We start from the raw sequence: 19,826 nt of genomic DNA, 5'->3' as shown, positions 1-19,826 counted from the left end.
CTTTTCTTTGGTCACATGTCCATTTGAGAATATGATGAGAGTCATAAGCCCTCTCCTAAGAAAAACGCACATGGATGTCTGTGAACCCCAGGTAAAGAACCCCAATTGCAAAGTGTAGGGTCCACACATTGAACTGTACATCATTAAAGACCAGTACTGTCCAAGGTATGTCCAATATAGCGAGAGCCACATATGTAATTTTAAATTTTCTAGTAGCTACATTCATTAAAAAGGTAAAAACCAGTGAATTTTAGTGATACATTTTATTTAACCAAAAATACCCAAAATACGATTATTTCAACATGCAATCAACATAAAATTAATGAGATCTTTTGCATTCTTTTTTTTCCCACATTCAGGCTCTGAAATCCCATGTGTATTTTACATTTATGGTACATTTTAATTCAGACTAGGCGTATTTCAAGTATCAGTCACATGTGGCTCGTGGCTACTGTATTACACAGTTTTGCTAGACCATACAGTGTATACCCAACAATTCTCAGGCCCTCTGGGCTCAGTATCCCTTTGCAGTCTTAAAAATTATGGAAGACCCCAGACAGCTTTCGTTTATGTGAGTTATACCAATTTGCATTTACCAGATTAGAAATTAAAACAGAATTTTTTAATGTTTATTAATTCATTTAAAATAATAATAAAAATATTACACATCAGTATACATGACATTTTGTTAAAAATAGCTGTATTTTTCGAAACAAAAATTTAGAAATGAGAATGGCAATGCTTTACATTTTGGCAAAGCTCTTTAATATTTGCCTTGATAGAAGACTGCTGGATTCTCATACCTGCTTCTGCGGTAGATCTTCCGTGATGTGGTTTTGGCTGAATGAAGCATATGAAGAAAATCTAGCCTCACACATACATGAAGAGGAAAAGATAAGAGACTATTAAGATAGTCTTTTACAATAACTATGGATATTCTTCTCTGCTATTGTAGCAAAACATAACAGTTAGTGGTTTCTTAAAGGTCACTGCAACGTGGTATCTAAAACCACATCACTGAATTTTTTGCACTGTTACATTAGAAGCCAATGGTCGATCTTGTATTTGTAACATCATGTATTTGGAAAATAACAGTTCACCAAATTTCCCATTACCCTTTTTTAAAAATCATATTTGTTAATATTATCACCTATCTCCTCAGAAAAGCCTTTAAGTGACGGGAAGCTGTCAAGTTCACAATGGCAGATATAAGTTTTCCAAAATTCTAATTTTCTTTTGAAAGCTCAAACTCTATCATTAAAAACAGTTGTTTTCCTTGTAGTGACAGGCTCACTTAATTGAGAAAATGTCTGCCAAATACCCAAATCTAAATAAATAACCATAGTTTGTCAGTCATTCTTGCAAATAAACAGAGTCTTCCATGAAAAAAGCAGTAGGTTCAGGACACAACTCAATCACCTAAGTGCTTTTCTCAATTACACCACTATACTTCATTATACAGCAAGTGCTTTATGTATACTTCCCATTTCTTCACATATTAAAAAGATGCGTACTGGGCTTCCCTGGTGGCACAGTGGTTGAGAGTCCGCCTGCCGATGCAGGGGACACGGGTTCGTGCCCCGGTCCGGGCAGATCCCACATGCCGCAGAGCGGCTGGGCCCGTGAGCCATGGCTGCTGAGCCTGAGCGTCCGGAGCCTGTGCTCCGCAACGGGAGAGGCCACGACAGTGAAAGGCCCGCGTACTGCCAAAAAAAAAAAAAAAAAAAGATGCGTACTTACGAATGACCAGTAATAACCACATGAAAAGATGTTCAACATCACTTATCTTTAGGAAAATGCAAATCAAAACTGCAATGATACACCACTTCACATCCATTTGGATGGCCATTATAAAATTTAAAAAAGAAAATAGCAAGTGTTGGTGAGGATGAGGAGAAATCGGAACCCTTGTACACTGCTAGTGGGAATTTAAAATGGTGTAGCCACAATGAAAACAGTATGGCATTTCCTCAAAAAATTAAACATAGAATTTTTCACATACTAATCCAGCAATTCTGCTTCTGGGTACATACCAAAAAGAAATGAAAGAAAGGACTTGAGTAGATATTTGTACACTTACATTCATAGCAGCATTATTCACAATAGCCAAAAACAACCGAAATGTGTCCACCAATGGATGACTAAACAAAATGCGATATATACATACAAAGGACTATTATTCAGACTTAAAAAAGAAATTCTGATACATGCTACAACATGGATGAATCTTGAAGACATTATACTAAATGAAATAAGCCAATCACAAATGCACAAGTATTATAAGATTCCAATTATATGAGGTACTTAGAATAGTCAAATTCAGAGGGACAGAAAGTAGAATAGTGGTTACCAGGGGCTGGGGAAAAGGAGGAATGAGGAGTTAGTGATTAATGGATACTGAGTTTCAATTTGGGAAGATGAAGAAGTTCTGGAGATGGATAGTGGTGATGGTGGCATAACAATGTGAATGTACTTAATGCCACTGAACTGTAAACTTAAAAATGGTTAAAATGGTAAATTTTATGTTATGTGTATTTTACCACAAGCGGGGGAAAAAAAAGACATGGACTCAAGAGCCAAGATTGAGAAAAGACTTTTTACTGCTTCATCAAGGACGTTAAGAAAAACTGGCTTTAAAACAACAACAACAAAAAAAAATGAGTGCATGTGACAGTGAAGAATACAATGACTACTAATACATTTTGGTGCCAACTGCGTAGATTTGTCTTAAAGCAGCTTTAACCCCCACCACTGCTTTTGAACCATCAGTGCAAATGCCAGTACAGTGTAAAAGGCAATTACGTCTTAGAAGTACCACGAAAATAATTTTGACCTGATAGACCCCCTCAAAGGGTCTGAGGGATCACTCCCCCTGGGGCCCACAAACCACACTTTGAGAACCATTACTGAAGCCTATTTTTTCAGAAAAGTCAATGACAGAAAGAAAGAGACATGAAAAGACCACAAAAAAAGCTTTATTTTCATTTTTGTTTGTCTTTTAAGATGAGAAAAACAGGTTGATATGCTGAATAGATATAGTAAGTAATAAGGAACAAGTAGAACACAGAAGAAAAATCAGATAACTAATGGAGAAAAAAAGAGGAGGGAAAAGATAATCAGGGGGTGTAGTCTCTAAAGTTGGAAGTAAAGGAGAGACAGATACTAGAGGTAGATGGGGGGTGGGAGGGGTTATACTTTGGCTTATAAAAAAGCTCTAAGTCCTGGGGATATAATGTGACTACAGTTAATAATACTATATGTATATTTGAAAGTTGCCAAGAGAGTAGATCTTGAAAGGTCTCATCAGAAGAAAAAAATTCTGTAACTATGTGTAGTGATGTTAACTAGACTTACTGTGGTGATCATTTCACAGTATATATAAATATGGACTTATTATGTTGTATATCTGAAACTAATATAATCTTATATGTCAATTATATCTCAATTTAAAAAAAAACTCTCTACTTAGAAAAATAGACATTAAATAAATGCTTCTTGATAATGATGGTGATAGTCCCATAGTTTAATAAAAAATATTAAGAAATTTTCTTTTGGTATTTTTAAATCATAGATCAAGGACCATTCCATTCTAACTTTTCACTTGCATGTGTATAAAAATATGCCACACATATCACAGAAGTAATGTTGTGTCATTTTTAAGAAAAATTTTATGGTGTCACATGAATTTATTTCCTGCAAAAACTCAGAAGTGTAGTACTCCAGGCTTAAGTCAGATGCATATGTGCTATGATCTAAAACAAAACTTGAAAGAACCGGTGTCTTTTTATTTTGAATAAATGTAACACAAACTGGTTAAATGAAATACAAAAGGGGATTTGATATTACAGCACATCATACGCTAAGCTTTAAAGTTCCCATAACCTTGAACTAGGAACAGAAGGAAGTAGGGGATAAGAAGTCAGCTATTTCTCTTCTCTTCACTTTCCTCCCTACCAGGAGTTCCCAGATACTGCTACGCTAGATTCAAATGAAGAAGCTAAAATAATGTGATTTTATGTTACTTACTTCACAGTTCACAAACACATTATTTCACTTAGGACTGAATCTTTCTAGACTGAGACAACAAACTAATTTGGGGGAAGTTGCAATTTTAAACCTTTTCATATTAATCCTGACATCTTAAACAACTGCAACACATAGTTTGATGGCCTCAGCAAGGAGCACAGTGGAAAAACTTTAACTCAAAAATGTTTGAGTCCACCTCAGACTCCTCAGGTACCCATTAATACTCCAGCTGCTTCCAGAATATTAAAAGCCCCCTGGACCCTTAAGCCTGCTTGAAGTCCCACTCCACTCAAAGGCCAATGCTTGAATGTGCGCAAGAGCCAATTAAGGAGGGCACATGGTAGAAAAAGTGCTAAATTAAAGTCCTGAGACCTAAATTCTGCCCTCCACAACCAGCACTAACAGTGTAACTTTGGTTCATCCCTTACTCTATTTTTTCATAGTTAAATAAGGGCACTGAAATTGGATAATTGCTACAATTACGGGAGATATAACGGCGCAGCAGCATTTAAAAAGAAAGACTGCTAGTCCAGCAACACCAACTCCAGTTAATAGACTACTGGGGATCCTCTCTGAAGGAAGCTGAGAAGGTCTTTGCCTTAACTCAGATTCTTGTATACCACCCACCAACCCTATCCCTTTATTTAGTCCTCCAAAAAGCAAAACTCAATAGAATTGACCTCAGGTTTTTTATGGGTTTTTTTTGCGGTACGCGGCCCTCTCACTGTTGTGGCCTCTCCCGTTGCGGAGCACAGGCTTCGGACGCACAGGCTCAGCGGCCATGGCTCACGGGCCCAGTCGCTCCACAGCACGTGGGATCCTCCCGGACCGGGGCACAAACCCGTGTCCCCTGCATCAGCAGGCGGACTCTCAACCACTGCGCCACCAGGGAAGTCCCAGAATACACATAATGGCCCACCATAACCTTTTAAAATACACGTAGCCTTTATTAAGAAAGACAGCCACTATTCTAAAGTGAGAACAAATTTGAACCTTAACTCTGTAAATAGGAGTTTCTCATGCTAGAAATTTATAGGACAACAAAATGGTTACATCCAACTTTGAACATGATGGATTCATATAGCACCTTGCAAACTCACTTCTAACATTCCTTACAGACAGGATACTATGCGCAAAATGACAAACACATGTTTGTTCAATCCATGTATTTGCAACATTTCTTAAATTCCCACTTCAGTGAGCTGAAAAACATAAACCAGTAACAGCTAGTTCACCGGGTTTTAAAAATATATAACTATCAATTTGGATCGAGATCCTTAGAATTGTAAAAATAATATTTTGCTAAAAGATGAAAAATTAACAAAGATTTAACAATCTGGTTAACTCTTCACTAGGATTTGAACTAGGCTAGTTGGTAAACAAACAAACAAAAACCTCTTTAGGTCTATATTACTGCAGTACAACACTAGTTAACTATCTTACAAACTTCTGTCATTGATCACAAAAGAGACTATTAAAAGCCTAAGCACAGGGACTTCCCTGGTGGCACAGTGGCTAAGGATCCGCCTGCCAATGCAGGGGACATGGGATCGAGCCCTGGTCCAAGAAGATCTCACATGCCACAGAGCAACTAAGCCCATGCACCACAACTACTGGGCCTGTGCTCTAGAGCCTGCAAGCCACAACTACTGAGCCCGCATGCCACAACTACTGAAGCCTCCATGCCTAGAGCTCACACTCCGTAACAAGAGAGGCCACCCAATGAGAAGCCCGTGCACCACAATGGAGAGTAGCCCCCGCTCGCTGCAACCAAAGCCCGCGCACAGAATGAAGACCCAACGCAGCCATAAATCAAATAATTAATTTTTTTTTAAAAAAAGCCTAAGCACAGCTAAGCACATACTCATCCTACTTCTGGAAAAGTAACTCAAAACACACGTCCTACTGATCATGACTCAGTGGCATCATTTTTTTGTACACAAAGAATAGATAGGCCATTAACATTCAGTAGGAAAGACTCTGTTATGCAGGCCAGAGAATGAAGAAGTGGATCATGACCAGTGATGCATAATCCCACTCCCTAGAAAAATAGTCCTGACAACACTCATTAAGCAAAATATTTTACTGTATTATATGTAAGTCATTTTCGTACTAATATCTTAATGATTCCAGAATGAATATTAAAATTTAGACTAACCACTGACCATCTCATTCAAAAGACAATACTTAAGTATGTAAAAAGCTCCAGCCAGCCTGAACAATGGCCCAACCACAAAAAAATTAAGGAAAATAAGTAAATACAGCAATTAGGCAAGCAAAGGAGTGTGCTGAAAACCTCTCTTCCAGGAAACCAAAGAAGAAATAGAAGAATGCTGAGGGTGATAATGATTAGTTACTAAGAAAAGCATAAAGACTTGGTAGCATGCTACCCTCTGATCTGTTACACTAAAGGCTACAAATTTCCTAATCTAAAAAAAAAAAATTCAGTGTTTCTCTACCTAGAAAATGATCACTTCTGATATCACAGACTAGTCAGAGGGGTTTCCCAAAGTAATGATCATATGTTCCTTCACACAGAGCATTAAGGAGATGAGACCCCTCCCTTCTTGCTAATCTCTCATTCTCTTAGATTCTGGCTGTCACATTAAACCTTGGTACTTATCAGCCACTCAAGAGAAAGCCATAGCCACTTGATCATTTCCAACATTATTACTTTCTTAAGATTAGCTACTCAGAGCACATACTTTAGGCCTCTTCAGCTTGCTCTCTCTGTCCCACAGTAGTAGCTTTCTTAAAGATGCCATGGGTCAAGGGAACTTAGGCTGGAATATTTCTGAGAGTCATACCTAATAAAAAGAGCAATGCAGTACGCACAAAACAAAGATGTACTGTTCCTGTAATCATAACAAAAATAAAACAAGCTAGAAATCCAAAAATAAATCTGGTTGTATTTTTTTCATCCATCTAGATAATACTGTACCTACATTATCATCAAACATATCTACTTATTTTAATTTCTATAAAGGGACACAACTTGAAAAACAGGGCCAATCTGCTCCTAAATATCAACTGAACAGCAGGATATGTCAAATCCAATTGACAAATATGTCAATTGTTTTACAGAAAATTTTTTTTTTTTTTTTTTTTTTTTTGCATTACGCGGGCCTCTCACTGTTGTGGCCTCTCCCGTTGCGGAGCACAGGCTCCAGACGCGCAGGCTCAGCGGCCACGGCTCACGGGCCCAGCCACTCCGCGGCACGTGGGATCTTCCCGGACCAGGGCACGAACCCATGTCCCCTGCATCAGCAGGTGGACTCTCAACCACTGCGCCACCAGGGAAGCCCTACAGTAAATTTTTACTGGCCTTCTGACTGCTGTTCAGTTCAAAAACTCAATCTCTTACAAATGTACTGAATACCTATCATGAGTACAGCACTGCAAGAGATATAAGATGAACATAAGCCAAACCTTAAAGGAGCTTTTAATCTTGCAGTAGAGGAAACTTCTTATTAGACATTTTCTTGAAATAGAACAAAGCTGTGTAAAATAAGTGCAATATGAGCAAGAGTTGCTACACAGGGCACCAAAGGAAGGCATAATTACACTCATTTGGTTGCGAACAGGGTTTCATGGAAAAATAAAGATTGCAAATAACTAACTGTATTTTAAATGTATTCTGCAAGATCCGATTTCAACAGGATTGGGGAGGCAGGTGTCTGCATTCTAAGCAAATGTAACAACATAAGCTGAAAAACAGGCATGAGAAAGCATCAGAGAAGTGCAGAAGATATCAAGTACATATGCAATAGTGATATACACCTAGGGTTGGAGTGAGAGATTAAGGCTGGAGAGGGGCTTGGGGGTCACATTACAGAGGACCTTGAATCCCAGAGTAATGAGTCTGCATTTCACTTGGTTAGGCAAATAAGAGGGTGACATAATCAGAAGTCCACTTCAGAGAGAATAAATTTGAAGGAATACAAGTGTTGATTTGGTGAGTAAAGAGCCTAAAAAGGGAGGGATAGTCCACATAAGAACTTACTTCTTTTTTTTGTTTGTTTGCTTGTTTTTTTAAACATTTATTTTATTGAAGAATAGTTGATTTACAATGTTATGTTTATTTTCTCCCGTTGCGGAGCACAGGCTCCGGACGCGCAGGCTCAGCGGCCGTGGCTCACGGGCACAGCAGCTCCACAGCATGTGGGATCTTCCCGGACCGGGGCACGAACCCGTGCCCCCTGCATCGGCAGGTGGACTCTCAACCACTGCGCCACCAGGGAAGCCCAAGAACATACTTCTTTAAGAAGTATTAGGGACCCAAACTAGAGCTGACGGCACTACAAACAAAAGTAACGTTCCTCACACATATCATGGTTAAATTTTCTATCCGTAAACTCACTCAGATAAAGTATAACCATACCCTTCCTCATATATTCTTTACAAATAAAAACTTGAAAAACAAGAAAGTTTCTTTACTTCCAGATACCCTAAAATACATATATTATAAATGAGTCACCTGGAGAACACAAGTTACTAAAATGACAAAAGCAGCAACTATGGCCGTACGTCCTTTGAAATTAAATAGTACTCTGAAATGCCACACAATTTTATTTGAGCACCCATCCCCTACCTTAAGGCTACCACATAAGGCAACTTCTTATTAAAGACTTTTCCCAATGATTAAGAAATAATTTTATACCGTGGAATAAAAAATAAATTGCTACCCTATATTGAAGTTTGCCCAAAAACTCAAATGCATGATAATCAAACACAATCCTTTCATTACAGTCTCAATCCTAAAACTGTTCATCATTATCCCTTCTTTCTCATGCTCCTCTCTTATCAGCAGGAGAAGTAAAATTCAGTTATATAGACAGAATCAGAGAATGCTAAAATGGAAAAGGATGTTACAGGTTCATCTTTACCCACTTCATTTTTTTTCCTTGAGGAAACTGAGGTCAAAATGTCACAATGTGTGGACAATGCTTTTTGCACAGGGATGTTCTTTACTTTCTATTTATAATGTCAAAAACTGGAAATAAGTTCAACAAAAAATTGTATTGGAACGGTAGACTATGGTATATTGATGATTCTGAAAAATTCTGATTTTGAAGAACTTTAATTATATGTAAATGTTCACAATACTACAAAAAAAAAAAAAAAAGATCCCACATGCAGCAGAGCAACTAAGCCCGTGCACCACAACTACTGAGCCCACGCACCCTCAACTACTGAAGCCTGCACACCTAGAGCTCGGCAACGAGAGAAGCCAGAAGCCACCACAATGAGAAGCCTGTGCACAACAAAAGTAGCCCCCGCTCACCGCAACTAGAGAAAGTCCACACACAGCGACAAAGACCCAATGCAGCCAAAAAACATAAAAAATAAATAAATAAATAAAAAATTTAATTAAAAAATAAAGTAAATGCAAAAAAGTTAAAAAAAATGTCACAATGTGAGTTAGTGGCATTAACTGGGATTAGCAGCTGGCCTGACTCCAAGTTTTGCCTTTTTTTTTTTTAATAGTTTCCTCCAAGAAGGCATCATTTCAAAATTTAATATAAATGTTAAAATAGGAAAACTAGTAGCGACAATTTTTTCACATTTTAAAATAACATCCATTGCAAAGTGCCTCTCCAAAGGTTACGTCCCAAACTATGCCCTTAATGTTACTGGAATTCTAAGACAAACCCAAAATTCCAAAAACAAAATCCCTCTGTGGAAAGGCCCAACAACCACTTTCCTCCAGAGTTTTGAAACTTAGCATAAATGTGCTGACTGAGCTCATTTGTAAAGATGATACACACAGACAGAGAATCTCCAAATTAACTAAGTGCCCAACTATTTAAAATGGCTCAGTCATTAACCACTCAGTGTCCCAACTGAGTCCCCTAAAAATAGTGGCTTGTGGGTACATAAATGGTTCACCAGATGGATGCAGGATAAAAAATCAGGGAATGAGCAGTCTCAAGCCTTTGCTGATGAAACCTTATGCAGCACTGAAATTGCCATTCAGACTCTTAATGTCAGAATTCCAGATCAAGGTTTTAATCATTTTGATAGCTACCAAACGTGTTCTAATAAATGTGTATGTTCTACTTTAAGCTTTGACCAAAACGAAAAAAAAAAAAGGAGAGAAGGGGTGAAAGAGAACCCCAGACAATACACAAGATTAGTTCCTTAGTACTAACAACATCAATTTTCTTTTTATCCCTCCTGCAGACTCCATAATGGAAAGATACTAACAAGTATTCATTTATTTCCATTATTTTTAAAATAACCAAAGACAACCTTTCCAATTTGCTCAGCACTAACCACACAAAGTTGACTACAGCTAAAAGCAAAGAAATTTGACATACCAGTGCAATTTAGCCCCTTTATTGGAGATAAATGTATAGTTTCCACTACATACTTTTGAAGTGTTGAAAATTGGGAATTATTTTAGTGTCAGTATCTTTTCCTTGAATAAAACTGCCACCTCGGGCTTCCCTGGTGGCGCAGTGGTTGAGAGTCCGCCTGCTGATGCAGGGGACATGGGTTCGTGCCCCGGTCCGGGAAGATCCCACATGCCGCGGAGCGGCTGGGCCCGTGAGCCATGGCCGCTGAGCTTGGGCGTCCGGAGCCTGTGCTCCGCAACGGGAGCGGCCACAGCAGTGAGAGGCTCGCGTATCGCAAAAAAAAAAAACAAAACTGCCACCTCTAGAGAAAACATATCAGCAGACAATCAAATTTACATCTTAGGCGCTATCTCTACAATGATAACATAAACAACCCAAAAGAGAAGCATCTGTTAATAAGATTCTACGTAATATCCTTTGCTGCTAATTACTTTCATATTATTGTGAGAGCATATGCTGCTATCAAGGTCAAAATTCTATACAGCTGATTGAAACATAAAAATTACATGTGGCTGAATGCCATATAATAATTATCTAATCAAAATAATTCCGATTTTTTACAAACACAAACGTGAAACTTAATTCAGGATAAATGTAATACCTAATCTAAAAGCAAGTTACTACAATGCCAGAATCAGATTTCACTGAAAGCTTGTAACTAAATCTGAACCTAAAACTACCCCATATTGATTGAGAGATTTGGCATGCACTGTTAGGTACTGTCACAAATTATCTTGTCAATATCACACATTACCTATTGATCTTCATAATAGGTATTAACTACGCATTACAGAAAAGGAAACAACGTTTCCTGATAGTTTAATTCAACAACAACAAAAAATTCCTGGACAGGAAGTAAGGATACAGAGATAAATAAATAAGACCCTGTCCTCAAAAAGCTCTCCATCCAAAAAAGGCTGTCAAAATCAACTGTAGAATATAAAACAATTTCACAACTGCACGTAAAAATAATTTTCTTTTAACTCACCACCTTTGCTAAATAAAGAAAAATATAATGTCAATAGAGAAAGATGACTTAAGGGGGCAGCCACATTATTCTTTCTTTGTTGTTTCAAGAAAGCTAATTTAAACAACACTTTGCCTTAAACAAACTTTGTCTTGAAACTTTGTCTTCACCAAAGTAGAAAATTCAGCGTCCCCAGACGTAAGCAGAAGACCTTTGAGGGGACAAGAACTAAAGAGCCCTCCACTGGTGCTTCTTAATTTGCAAATTAGGTCTTAAATTCTATTAAAGAATTCTGGTTAAAAAAAAAAGTCAAAAATCATTTCCTTTGAAAAGTATTTGAATGTCCATCATACAGTGAGGCAATTTTTATGACACAAAAAGCAATTAATACAGAGTCCTTTCAGCCTCAAGAATTTTACTATCTGCTAGGGGCCTTGAGACAGGAACAATAATTAACCACCCTAGTGTTTCCAAGTGCTTACATAATTGTATCTCAAGACAAAAGATTAAATGTGATAAGGGGAAAAAAAGCAAACAGCTACAAATGTCCACAGGAAGAAGGGAGTGATCATAGCCAGCAGTTAGGAAGCTAGGATTAGACAGTCACAAGCAGAGTGAAAGGCAAACAGAAGATTCAATCACAGAGCAAGGAGGAGAGGAGCACACTGTGGCTGGAGCAAAAAGCACTACTAGGAAATAACCACAGCTAAGATTCAGAAGGTAGGTGAACGACTGAGCATGGACAATCATGAATGCCTGACCAAAAAAAATGTGAACGGGGCTTCCCTGGTGGTGCAGTCGTTGAGAGTCCGCCTGCCAATGCAGGGGACAAGGGTTCGTGCCCCGGTCCAGGAAGATCCCACATGCCGTGGAGCGGCTGGGCCCATGAGCCATGGCCGCTGAGCCTGCGCGTCCGGAGCCTGTGCGTCCGGAGCCTGTGCTCCGCAACGGGAGAGGCCACAACAGTGAGAGGCCCGTGTACCGCAAAAAAAAAAAAGTGACCAAGTAAGATGACTTCTCAGCAACACAACTGTTCCCTCCCTCCCCTTCACTCCTGAGTTTCAAGGCATCGGATTCTCCTGGTATTCCTTTGCCTCTCTGGCAGCTCCTTTTTAGTCTTTTCAGTCTTTGCCTACTCTAAATCGCGGGTTCTCAAGGCACTGTTCCTGGAGCAGCAGTATCTGCATTGATGAGCAAGTTGGTAAAAATGCAAATTACGGGCTCCGCCCAGAAATACAAAATCAAACTTTGGAGGTCAGGCTCTGCAATCTGTGTTTTGCCAAGCCCTAGCAAGCCCTCCAAATAAATGATTCTGGTAAACTCTAATGTCTGAGACCAATGTTCCACAGGTGTCCTTCATGAGAGCCTTCCCCTTCTCATTCTACACCCTCTCCCTACAGCAATCCTCTCCCGGGCTTAAAATAACAGCCAAATGCTCACCAATCAGAAGTACGTGTCTCTAAGTCCAAACACCTTTGCTGAGTACTGGACAATATATTCAACTTCTCACTTGACATGTACTTCCCCTCTCAGATATCTCAACTAAACATGTCTGGAATTACTGGATATCCTCCCAACACCCCCAAACCTGTTCCTTCTCTACTCTTCCCCATCTCAATAAATAGCACCTGCTTCATCCAAGAAGTACATAAGCAAGTCATTCTTCACACTTCCTACAACACCCACCTCCATCCAATCCACAACCAGGTCTTCCCATTCAAGCATTAGTAACATTAGGCTCCATCCCCACTGCCATCATCTTAACTAACCTAATTTGTATACCTCTTAAACAGTCTCTATAGAGCAAACACCATGATCTTACGAAAATACAAATCAAAGCATGTCACGGCCCTAATTTAAATCCTTCAGTAGCTTCCCATTGCATTTTCAGACAAAATCTAAAATCCCCAACATGGCATACAAAGACCTGGATCCTGGTCCTCTCCAAAACCACCTTGGGTCCTTCTTCCATGTGGTTCATTCATGATAGTCCATAGCTCTGGACATAATTCACTTCCTGAAACTCTTCCCCACATAGGAATTTCTCTCTTCATGACATACTCCATACCACGCCACCTTCATACCTCTGCCTTTACTTAACTCTCCTCATACTTCAGAGTTCTGCTAAAATGTCAAAAAAAAAACAAGCCTTCCTTCATCCTCCAATACAAATTGAATCAGTTATTCTCTCATGAAACCCTATGCTTTCTTCTCATGACAATTATCAAAATTGTTAACTACATTAACCTGATTAATTCTGTTTAATATTTATCTTCTACACTAGACTGTAAGTTCCATAATGCCAGAGAAATACCTGCTTTGTTCTCTGCTGTATAAATAGCACCTAGTACAGAGCCTGGCATTTAAAAAAAAAAAGGCATTTAATAGTTAGGGAATAGTAACAGTTGCTGATATCTTTACTAAATCCTCCACTCTGCTTTGTTATCTCTCAAGAACTTTTACTTCCATGTTACTGGGTAGCCACAGATAATTCCTGCAAATGAGATACCATGCTTAAGGATTCTTACTGATTTATCCTGCAAGGTCAGATGTACCTTACTACCTTCCCATAAAATTAACAATAAGAATTGACACCTAGCCCAAATTCACCCTACTCTAAGCAGTTAACTCTGAGAGCTACTGAGCTACTTTTACAGAACTCTAGTAAGTTCCTGGCCTCCAATTACTGACAGTGCCAACAACCCCCATGCCCATGTCAGAGAGTCCTATGCATCCAATCATATTCAAAATACCACTCCTGGGCTTCCCTGGCGGCGCAGTGGTTGAGAGTCTACCTGCCGATGCAGGGGACGCGGGTTCGTGCCCCGGTCCGGGAGGATCCCACGTGCCGCGGAGCGGCTGGGCCCGTGCGCCATGGCCGCTGAGCCTGCGCTTCCGGAGCCTGTGCTTCGCAGCGGGAGAGGCCACAGCGGTGAGAGGTCCGCGTACCGCAAAAAAAAAAAAATTTTTTTAAATACCACTCCTATCCAGTCCCATAACCTCATGATTAGACTATGTTAACAAATTTTGGATGGTGTCCTGCTCTCTACGCTCCCCATAAGTCCACTTTTCACCAAAGACACTTAGGGGAAAAACTCTCCTACTTGACAACCCACTCTTCCCATTATCAATCAATATTAAATTCTTCTGACTAGCACTGAAGGTATACAGAGGTATATGATCCAAAAGCAGTCCTACGTTTTAGTAAAAACTTGGACGGTTACATTGAATTATATGTGCTTGACAATTTGACACTGTTTCAAGCTAAAATTCACGTATAGCTCTACCTCATTTCTACAGCCCGATGCTGAAATTCCACTCCTGAAACTAAATTGTTTTCGAGGAAAACCATAAAAATGGCCCATTGTGATATCCCCTCAACTTTGAGCAAGAACTAAAAAGGTGCAAGTTGTCAGCATTTTCAAACATCTATATACTTAACTAGAAAGAGATTATGATACAAAGTGTATATTTCAGAAAGGAAACTACACCAATAGTTTAGTTATAACATACAACGTAAGTATACTCCTGAGAATGTGGGTTTTTTAAATATATATAATATATAAAACATGTATGTGCATGTAAATATATACATACATACACATACCTATACATACATACATATACAGATGATCCTCATTATTTGGAGAGTTCATATTTGTGAAGTTGCTTACTTGCTAAAATTTATTTATATCCCCGAAATCAATAAAATATCCCAATATCAATACAATGGCACTTTCATAGTTATTTGCAGACATGCGCATAGTGGTGAAAATTTTGAGTAAGCCAGCTGGAATCAACAAGGTATTGCTCTGCCTTGTTTCAGCTCTCACTGCTATAAACAAGGGCCCTTTTCAAGGTCTATGTAGTGTCATGTTTTTCTCATTTTTGTGTTTTTTATTGGTGATTTTGTTGTTTAAAATAGCCCCCAAGCATAGAGCCAAAGTGTTGTCCATCTAGCGTTTCTTAGTGCAAGAAGGCTATGATGTCCCTTACAGAGAAAATCTGTATATTCACTAAGCTTCATTTAGGCATGAGTTACAGTACTGTTGACCATTAGTTCAATGTTAACAAGTCAACAATATATATTAAACAAGGTGTCTTTAAACAGAAACACACATAAAACAAGGTTATACTGTGACTGGTTGACAAAAATGCTGTAAACACAGGCTTGCGGTACCCTGACACTATTTCCCCTAGGAACAATGATTCAGTATTTGCTAAATCACTGGTCACAGCGACTTTATAGAATATGACTACTGTGAATAATGAGAATCAAGTATGTATTTGAAGAGGGGGGGTGGCAGCACTCACACCAGGTTTATTGAAGACTCAAAGACACTGCAGAGGTCATTCTGAGCAAGCTGCCTGTATTTGCAGTAGCATGGCAAAAACACCTCAGGACACAGCATCTACAGGGTCTTGCCTCTATTTAAACAACACTGACACAAAGCAAAAATGTAAAATCAACTAAGTTTGTTTTTTGATCTGTCTTTGCTTCTACCCTTTTCCCACTCAATGGTACACCTCTCCCCAATTCAGGTACTCTAAACTCTACAGTAACGCCTTTTCACAAGCACTTGCCCTAATCTTACAATTGGGCAAATGTATCTGTAAATTACTGAATGATCATTCTTGAATGTAAACCACGTTTGTGCTTAAACATCTGATCTAAATTGTAGCATTACTTATTTGGAAAGAAGAGATGATATTAAGCATATGAAATAACAATATGTTGTCAGGATCAAAAAGTAAACCGAATATAGATAATTTCGGTTGTGTGCGTGCTGAAATAGAAGAAATACACAAGGAACAAAGCCTAGGCCTCAGCCTTCCCTCTGGGGTGTTGGGTTGGGGAAGCGCCATCTTCCAAAAGAGTTTGTTCAACACTTGCTTCCTCCTAGCACTTGATTACGGATTTTTCCAAGAGAAATGACAAATTTATGGCAAAAGTAAGTGGAACACTCTAACAGTGACATTAGTGACTGAAACATTTTTTTAATTTGTGTGTGTGTGTGCTTGAGCACTCCCCTTTTGAAATTCATTTGTATTTGCATCTTCCAAAATTACTTCTTTTTTTATTGAAAATGGTTTGCTCAGGGTAATGACAGGACATGCATGGAGCAGCGGTAGAAGCTACCAAAGTCTAACTTGATGAAATGTCAATGATTTCTTATTAAGTAAAAGACCCATCTGGGATTTAGTGAAATGAAGTGAGTAATATTATTCAAGCCACCCTGCAGTTATTACAACAATTCAAAAACAGAAGTACAGCATGTGAGTTAACAGCCATGTCTTCTTAAAACCTATAGCTTAATCTACGACTCAAACACTTGAAGTTAACGTATAATAAAGAACTAGGAACTTTTACAGCATGGTAAATCCGTCTATCAACACCAATTACCATACATACATTCATTATTTGACAAGCTAAAGATCCTCCTCCCACCTAAGGTTCAGCTAGGCTCATTATTGGGGGCAATGGCTTGCAAAACAATGACATCCATCCTGAATAATTCAAGATTTCTTTCTCTTTAGAATATTGTATAGACAAAAATCTTCAGGTTTTTCTTTTGTACTAATTTGCTATTGTTTATGGCATTTCAAAAAACACAAGTGGAATCTCAGTCTACTGTCTCCAAACCACATCAACTGACCCTCAGAGAACCAAAACTACTGTCTTTGATTTCTTCTCTCTTAATCTTGAAACTTAGAAGGGCAAATTATCAACAAATTATTTCTTGAGAAATTTTTAAGTATTTTTGTAATATCATTCTGCAGTTAAAAACTCAAAAGTCAGTGAAGTATGCAATGAAACAAGAGTATTTCTTACAAGCCAATTATACAAGAAATACAAAACTAAAAGCGTAGGATTTTTTTTTCAATGGAGCAAACTTTTTTGTAAGCAGACTCTCAACTGTTGACATAGTCTGATAAAGATAATGAAGGATCGAACACAAAACTGCTCAAGTGAAAGTTAACCTGCTTTCATATCGTCTTTTAAAGTCTTATCAAACAAGACACACCGAAAGGGTGTGACTAGCACCCTGCATGATAGAGAAGATTCTAAAAAACAAAGATAAGTGGACTTCAAGTTTACCTGCTCCCCCAAAGCAACCTACTCACTGAATTTGGGGCAAAGTATCACCTCCATCACGCGCACGCACAGAAATAAATTGTTTTTCAACTGATGACTGAGCAGCAGCAAACCCAGGCTGAACACTCGGGGCTGCAGAGTCCTGTGCCCTGCGTCGCGAGTGGTGAGGCCAACGCTTGACACCCCCCTGAGCCACAGCGGGTAAGAGCCCCAATCCTGCTCGATCTGACCCTTTAATGAGTCACTGGTCTAATCATGACACCGCAGCACTCGCTAAGACGGTTCCTATTTATTTCTTTGCGTCAAGAAGCACTGAAAATGACAAACTCGTACTGAAAGAACTGTGCACAGGTCAGAGTTGCCGGCGGCGAGAAAAGCCGACTTACGAGCGAGAGCCCGAGCTACTCTAAAAGCCCCCGCTGGCCCAGCAGAGGAGGCAGAAGGGGTTAGAGTGAGCCGGGAAGGCGAGGAGACAAGCGGGCGAGGACCTGGAGAAGCTACCGCCACACCCCAGCCCTCCCTCACCTGCCGGCCCGAGCCTCCCCGGGCGCCCGTACCTTCGGCCAGTGACTCCTCCAGGGTGACCTGGTAACGGCCGACCGCAAACACCCGGACCCCCATGGACGAGCTACCAGAGCCGGCCCCGGCCCCGCCGGCCCCGCCACCCGCCGCTCCACCGCCGCCGCCGCCGCCCTCCGACTTGGGCATTCGAGAGAACTTCTTCATGGTCCCGCCGGCGCGCTGGAGGGCGCGGGGCGCGCGCAACGGCGAGCGAGAGGGTGAGGTGCCCGGTCCGGCACGCGGCCGGGCGTCCGCGAGGGGTCGCCGCCCCTCGCTCGTCCGAGCGTCCGAGAGCGCTACGGCCTGCCGAGCCTCACATTCCGCGCGCGCCGAGCGCACAGCCCCGGCCCCGCCGCCCGCTCCGCGGCTCCGCTGCAGCTGCCGGGCTCCCGCAGAGGGCGGCGAGGAGGGCGGGGACAGGGCGGGGCGCGAGGGGGCGGGCCCGAGTGCGAGGGCGACGCGGCCGCCTCCGCCAGTGTCCCGGGCGCCCTAGCAGCCGCACCAGGACGGACTGCGAGCCCCGGAGGAGGGCGCAATGGAGGGAGATGGCGAAGGGGGCGGGGCGACCGGCCCCTCCGCGGAGTGGGCTGGCCCGCTCAGGCCGCACACTCTCTGGACAGCATCCCGCGGCACCGCTGCCGCCCCAGTCGAATCCGCGCCGCCCGCCACTCGAGGCCGTTGGCGGCGCGGCGCCCCTGCCGACCGTTCACTGAGGCCAGGCGCCCCGCGCAGGCGCGTGGCCTGCGCCGCCGGAAGTGACGGTTCCGGCTGTTGTCACGTGGAGGGGGGATGGGGAGGAGATGGGGGGGTTGGGGACGAGAACGAGGTCCGGAATCCCGGGTCTGGGGTCCTGGCCGGGAGGGTTCAGGCCTGGCTCCTGGGGTCCTGGCTTCGAGCAGGGAGGTGGCCCGGGGACCGGTTTTCGCGCTGGCTCTGCGCGGTGTCTGTCATCTCGGCCAGGAGTTGGTATGTTACTCTGGGGGCTTAAAAATGCCAACAACTTTACCCCCGCTAACGGACTTCTCGCTGCATTTCTAAGCTGGTTCTCCAGAGCTTCTCCCCTGAGAATCTTCTTCCGCCCGCCCACCCCGAGCGTGGGAGGTGGGAGCAGCGCGGAACTGGAGCGGATTCCAGGAACCCAACTTCTAAAGCCGTGGTGTCGCACTCTAACAGACGCTTGTGCTAGGGAGCGTTTTGCGGTTTATAAATGATTTAGGAGTACTTTCAGAATCTCGTGTGTGCTGTGCAATAGCCCTGTGAAGTATTCAGAGCAGGTATTAAGCCCGTTTAGAGACTTTTCATCACCTTTGGCTAAGAGAGCTTAACGGACTCGCCCAAGGTCACATGGCTGGCTTGTGATAGAACTGTGACTACAAGGGCCATCCTTTGATACTTAGTTTCATACTTTGGGCCATCCGGGAAAAGTAGGTTAGGGTCAGATGGTTGAAAAACGGCAGATTTAGGACTTTGGAAGCAAAACCAGCCATTGGTTCCCCCTTCCTCCTTTAACAAAGAGATTTGCCCATTTAAAAAAAAAAAAAGAAAAAAGACCCGTTTGCATCCATTTCATAAACTGCAGGAATCTCAACGCCTGCGGGGTGAGGCAGGCAAAGTGAACGTGGTGTTAAGACGTTCGGGGTGGCAGGGAATGGGAAATCATTGAGCATGTGTACAGAAAGCAGCCGATTCTCAAATCCAGCCTGCTTTCCCCCCACACACCCCGTATGAATACAGGCCCACTGTGGCCAAAGGTTCCGTTTCTTAAAAGAAGCCAAAAATCTGGATTTTTTTCTAATATGGCATTTCCAGATTTTTT

At 41.3% G+C, this 19,826-nt stretch overlaps 1 protein-coding gene and 1 long non-coding RNA gene across 6 annotated transcripts in view; one reads left to right on the top strand and one right to left on the bottom strand.

Moving 5' to 3' along the window:
- BMP2K (BMP2 inducible kinase) overlaps nucleotides 1-18,773 on the bottom strand; it is a 126,292-nt gene extending 107,519 nt beyond the window's left edge. For 2 of the 4 annotated variants that reach the window (XM_027087703.1, XM_027087704.1), the window contains exon 1: nucleotides 18,007-18,773. In XM_027087703.1, coding sequence (XP_026943504.1) covers nucleotides 18,007-18,175 — 169 coding nt within the window. In that variant the 5' untranslated portion in view covers nucleotides 18,176-18,773. The remainder of the gene's footprint in view (nucleotides 1-18,006) is intronic. The other 2 variants (XM_027087706.1, XM_027087705.1) reach the window with 1 other exon arrangement.
- A 59-nt stretch (nucleotides 18,774-18,832) lies between these two features.
- The window catches only part of LOC113609913 (uncharacterized), a 73,078-nt gene continuing 72,084 nt past the window's right edge, over nucleotides 18,833-19,826 (top strand). For both annotated transcript variants that reach the window (XR_003428872.1, XR_003428871.1), the window contains exon 1: nucleotides 18,833-18,976. This is a non-coding gene — a long non-coding RNA (uncharacterized LOC113609913). The remainder of the gene's footprint in view (nucleotides 18,977-19,826) is intronic.

Source organism: Aethalodelphis obliquidens, unplaced genomic scaffold, assembly GCF_003676395.1.
Source record: "Aethalodelphis obliquidens isolate GAN/ISIS:26980383/991018 unplaced genomic scaffold, ASM367639v1 scaffold59, whole genome shotgun sequence".
Taxonomy (NCBI): domain Eukaryota; kingdom Metazoa; phylum Chordata; class Mammalia; order Artiodactyla; family Delphinidae; genus Aethalodelphis; species Aethalodelphis obliquidens.
The sequence above is the reverse complement of the archived record's forward strand: the minus strand, read 5'-3'. Positions and strand labels throughout refer to the sequence as shown.